At 32.9% G+C, this 5,299-nt stretch overlaps 1 protein-coding gene across 1 annotated transcript; it reads left to right on the top strand.

Annotated features, from left to right (window-relative positions):
* Nucleotides 1-1,072: 1,072 nt before the first annotated feature.
* LOC112012940 (reticulon-like protein B5) lies at nt 1,073-3,474 on the top strand (the record flags this gene model as incomplete). The annotated part of the gene is given in 5 exon segments (XM_024045308.2): nt 1,073-1,360; nt 1,818-1,998; nt 2,678-2,819; nt 3,172-3,241; nt 3,334-3,474. Coding segments are annotated over 5 exon segments (805 nt in total), but the record flags the coding sequence as incomplete, so codon positions are not given.
* Nucleotides 3,475-5,299: the final 1,825 nt, after the last annotated feature.

The following is a 5,299-nucleotide window of genomic DNA, read 5'->3' as shown; positions in this document are numbered from 1 at the left end:
CACAATATATATATATATATATATAATATATATATATAAATATATATATATATATATATATATTTTTTTTCTTGTTTTACCTTTTGTAGATGATAATATATAATATATAAAATGGACCTTGTGGGTTCGTTAGTTAAACAAGTAAAACTTCTTGCTATTAAATAAAAAATTTGAAATTAAAACTCACATTCACGTATATCAAAAATCAATTGTGTTTTTTCTAATCTCTCCAAATAAAAAAAATAAGAGAAATGATATGTTCACAATATTTTTACAATATTTTTGCAACAAATCTTAAGAGAAAAGTTGTTACTGGTTGTTATTGTTATGGAAAAAAGTAATATTTGTGTTAGATTCAAATTTAAACTAATAACAACTAATCACCTATGATCTGTTGTAAAAATATTACTCCCTTCGTCCTACCTTTTTTGTCCTCTATTCCATTTTGAGATGTTCCAAAATATTGTCCTGTTTTTAAAAATAAAAGTCATTAATTTACTAATGTTCCTATTATACCCCTATTAATTTACTAATTCAATTTTTTGATAAATTTTTTTAAGGGTAGTTTTAGAAACTTATACATTTTTAAAAGGTAAATAAGATAATAAATGATATTCCCTATTAAAATTTGACTTTTCAAACAGGACAAAAAAAATAAGATGAAAGTAGTATAAAAATATTGTGTACATAACACTTCTAAAAAAATAATAAATCATTAGATGCCATTTGCCAAGCATAGGCAAGTAAGTCAGTCTACGTGGAACCCACTCCCCCGACCAGAGAACAAAGTACCATCCACAGCCGTCCTTCCACTTCAACCATCAGCCACGTGGTCCCAACCTTTTCACCAGGCCGGTGCCTTTCCCAAATCCTCACCGTCCATCCATCAAAGTCAGACTCAGACACAGCCCACTCGCGCCTACGGTACAGTACAGTACACACAAAAATACGCCGTCAAATCTAACGTCTTCTTTTCTCGAACATGAACCCCGTTTTAACGCCGTCAAATTCCCCGCACCACCAGGCTGGGGATCCCAAACCTTAGGTTGGGACTACGTCTATATATAAATCCTACTGAGAGTGAGATTCATGCTCCAACCCTATTATTTTTGTTTTTTTGACATTCAATATATATATTTTTTATTGTTTATTTATTCTTTTGGTGAAATGGCGGAGCATTCTGAGAGCGGTGGTGTTTCGGCAGTGATGGAGAACATAAGCGAGAAGATCCACGCGCACGATTCATCTTCGTCTTCAGATTACGATTCCGATTCCGAGAAACCGGCATCTGTAAAGGCTCAGATTTACCGGCTTTTCGGCAGAGAGAAACCGGTTCACAAGGTTTTCGGTGGTGGAAAGCGTATGTTCTTTTTCTCTCAGTATGAGATCTGTAATCTGATTCATTAGGCATTAAATGTGTGTGTGTGTTTCAAGCTCAATGTGGATGTCATGTGACATGTGTTTGTTTCATTTTCTGTAAAGTGCTTTTGAAATGAAGGCAAAACGGTGCGTTTAGTGATTTTTAGCGATCTATGATTAATATTGAGTTGAGGTGAGAATCGGCAATGGCACATTGTGGCTTTCGTGCTCTGTTTGGTTGCTGATAATAAATTGTTCAAATTTGGATTCCTCAAGTATGGTTTTGGACTTCGGTTAATGTTAAATAAATGTGATAATTCAATTATTATTTAATAAAAAATAACTATCGAATTCGAATTTCTGTAACAAAAAAAAAAAAAAAAAGACTTTGCTATTGTTGTCGTTGATGTTGTGTGCAAGTGTTGATTTAATGCCTTTAAATGGTGTTGGTGGTGCAGCTGCTGATGTGTTGTTATGGAGGAACAAGAAGATTTCAGCGGGTGTACTCGGTGGTGCTACTGCCATCTGGGTTCTTTTTGAATTGGTCGAATACCATCTGCTTACTCTTGTATGTCATGTTTTCATACTTTCTCTTGCAATCTTGTTCCTGTGGTCCAATGCTCATACCTTTATCAACAAGTAAGCTTTTTGGGATTTTACATTATTAGCCCTTAGTGTTATAATAATCTATACAAGATTCAGCCATACCAATGTAGTCAAAGGCTACCTTAAGATATCAAATCCTTGTATCGCCTGAGGCGCGATGAGTGAGGCACTAAAAGGTACTCACCAGAGTCTAAGTGAGGCTATGAACTCTAAATCTACCACAAATCATATGCATTAAATGAGAAATTTTAAACGGTTTGAATGCTTTATTCAATAACTCTTTTTTTTTTTTTTTTTAAAGTCTCTACTAAATAAACTTTAAAACAATTTTGTAAAACAAAAATAGAACAATTATTAAAGCTAAGAGATTATATTACTGAAATTAATGGGGAAAAAATCTATTTCTAAATTGATGCGGAAAGAAATGTAAGTGTGTGAGATAGAGAGAAGAAAGTAAGAGAAAGAGACATCCACTAACTTGAATTAAAGTATAGAACTTCTCTTCGCTAATTTCATTAAGGCTGTTGAGCGCCTTACAGATTGTCTAAGGTGCTTGGTTACTCACATAGCCTCACTAGTGGTGCCTACATTGGTCCTTAGGTGATTATGCCATGCTTTTTATGTCCTTTGACTACATTGGTTCTTAGGTCATGAGGTCATGCATTGTATCTGTGGTTTCATTTAACTCATTGCTTAAGATCTCTATTTATAGGACTCCTCCCCGGATCCCAGAAGTTCATCTTCCTGAGGAGCCATTCTTGCAAGTTGCTTCTGCACTGAGAATTGAAATTAATCAGGGTTTTGCTGTCTTGCGGAATATTGCATCAGGAAGAGATTTGAAGAAATTTCTCATTGTATGTATTATTTTACTTCCATGTCTCTTTGGTAACAGCTGCACATTGTATGTATTATTTCCTCTTAACTTAACACACTTGTCGGTCTAACTATTAAATACTTTTATTGTTTCAGAAAGGCTTTAAAATTTGCTATTTTTGAGGTTTTGATCTTTACTGTTAAATTTACACTATATTATCATAAGTTGCATACAAAAGCAACAACTAAGCCTTGGTCCCAAGACTCATTGGATGCATGTGGAGCTTACTACATTTGCTAGTTTCAGGATCTTTAACATTATCCTGACTAGCAATTCTATGGGTAATTTATTTAGTCATCTGATTTCTAATAAGATCAATTTTTGGATGTCAGGTTATTGCTGGCTTGTGGGTTCTTTCCACTGTGGGGACTTGGTGTAATTTCTTGACCTTGTTCTACATATGTAAGGACAATAAAACTTGTGTTTATTCATATGTATTTTATAATCAGTTTCATATGATATGCTTAATTCTGATCATATTGATTTGAAATCAGCTTTTGTTTTGCTGCACACTGTGCCTGTTCTGTATGAGAAGTATGAGGACAAGGTTGACCCATTTGCCGAGAAGGCAATGGTTGAGATTAAAAAGCAGTATCTAGTGTTTGATGCCAAGGTTCTGAGTAAAATTCCAAAAGGTCCGTTGAAAGGGAAGTTGGCTTAGAGAAGTTGAGGCTTCTGCTTGTGGAGGACACTAAGCTAGCACTGGATTTTGTAGGTTGTGATTGTGCTTGCTCTTTTTGTATTTGCTAGAGCTCTTCACATGCGTGTCCGCACATTGATTTGCAAACTGTTGAATTTGGCATGTTAATGGACTTAGTTGGGAGTTGTATGCGTTTTGCTTCATATTGATTTGGCAATTTTGTAATGGCATTTTATTTAGCAGTGATATTTTGATGAACTTTATAGTATGTGATATCACTTTGTGCCTGTGTATTGGGTTGTAACTTTCGAAGAACGTTTCTTATAATTCATGCTCTTATTAATTTTTGGTTGTGAGCATGATTTCCTTAATGACTGAATGAGCAACAGAAATCTAGTCTCGATTGAAAAGTATGGAAGTTCTGAAGTTCATGGTCAGTTTGTGATGCGATTATGTGGCCGGTTGACATGAATGTTCAAAAATGCTTTGGTTGGAAGACTGACAGTGGACATGGCCGGAAGTGCTGTGGAGAGCAACTCATCAAAAAATAACAGTAATAACTAGTATAAAATCTTACCCATTGGAGATTGGAAGGTAAGTTACTACTTGTGTGGGACCAAATGTTGAGGAATCAGACCAAGGGGGAGTCTGTTTAGCAATGATTATTTTTGCCAATTTATTTTACTATTCAGTTTATTTTTGTTATTATTCATGAGTCTTACGACATTTTTTGCTACTATTCATGGGTCTCATTGTACTATTTGAGCTAGCTTTTACCTTTATTTATAGTATTTTCAGTAAAACAATTTCAGTTTTAGCAAAATAAGCAGATTTCAAACGTACCCTTAATGTTATCATTTGAACTAATGTGATAGGTCGGATCTTTTCTTTTAAAAGAACAAAGTTTCTCTTTAAATTAATTTAGAGAGAAATCTTTCAAACTTCTTATATATTCTTATTTCAAGTGTGAATTTTGAAAATTTAACTGTTAAATTGCATGTTCTTATTATATTATTCATAATTGCAAAATTTCAAAAAAATTCAAAGATTAACTTTTATGTTATAAAATAAATATTAAAATTTCAAATTTTTGTGATTTAAAATTATATATAAAAAATAAGTTTATTTATCAAATAGTAAATAATATTTAATTTGAATGAAATTTGATACGCGTGTTAAGAACATAAGGAATATAAAATTCTACTAGTAGATTTTCAAAATTTATAACTAAAAAGGAAATATATAAAAAGTTTGAAGTGTTTTGTTTCAAACTAGTTTGGAAATAAAATTTGTTCCTTATTAGGTGTGAGACACGTTTGCTGCCATGTTGGCTGTGTAGGTTCATGTGTGAATAGGATTGGGTGGTTGTAGAGTGGAAACTATATGTTCCTTTGGATTTTGGCAGAATCTTCCATAAAAGAATGACAAAGTTTAGCTATAAAATTTATTGTAATTTAAAATTACAATCTTATTTAATGTCGTTAACATTATTACATATTTCAAAAATATGACTGTTAGATTGCATATCTTTTATGTTCTTAATACACATGTCAAATATTATGCTAATTAATTATTATTTATTATATGATCTATAAGATTATATTTTACGCATAATTTTAAACTACAAATACTTGCCGTGGGGGAGTTTTTTGCTCTAAGAAAACTCATGAATACTCTTTTAGGCAATTTTTGCTCTTTGTCCCACATTGGAAGAGTTTCCTTCCTCCTATCACTTTATAAGGCATGAACCAGTGGCATTAGAGTACCACTAATTTGGTTAACCCTTGTCCAAACGAGTATTTTACAAAGAGTCGACAAGG

Source organism: Quercus suber, unplaced genomic scaffold (genome assembly GCF_002906115.3).
Source record: "Quercus suber isolate HL8 unplaced genomic scaffold, Cork oak 2.0 scaffold_384, whole genome shotgun sequence".
Taxonomy (NCBI): Eukaryota; Viridiplantae; Streptophyta; class Magnoliopsida; order Fagales; family Fagaceae; genus Quercus; species Quercus suber.
Note: the sequence above shows the minus strand (reverse complement) of the source record. Positions and strands in the feature narration are given on the sequence as shown.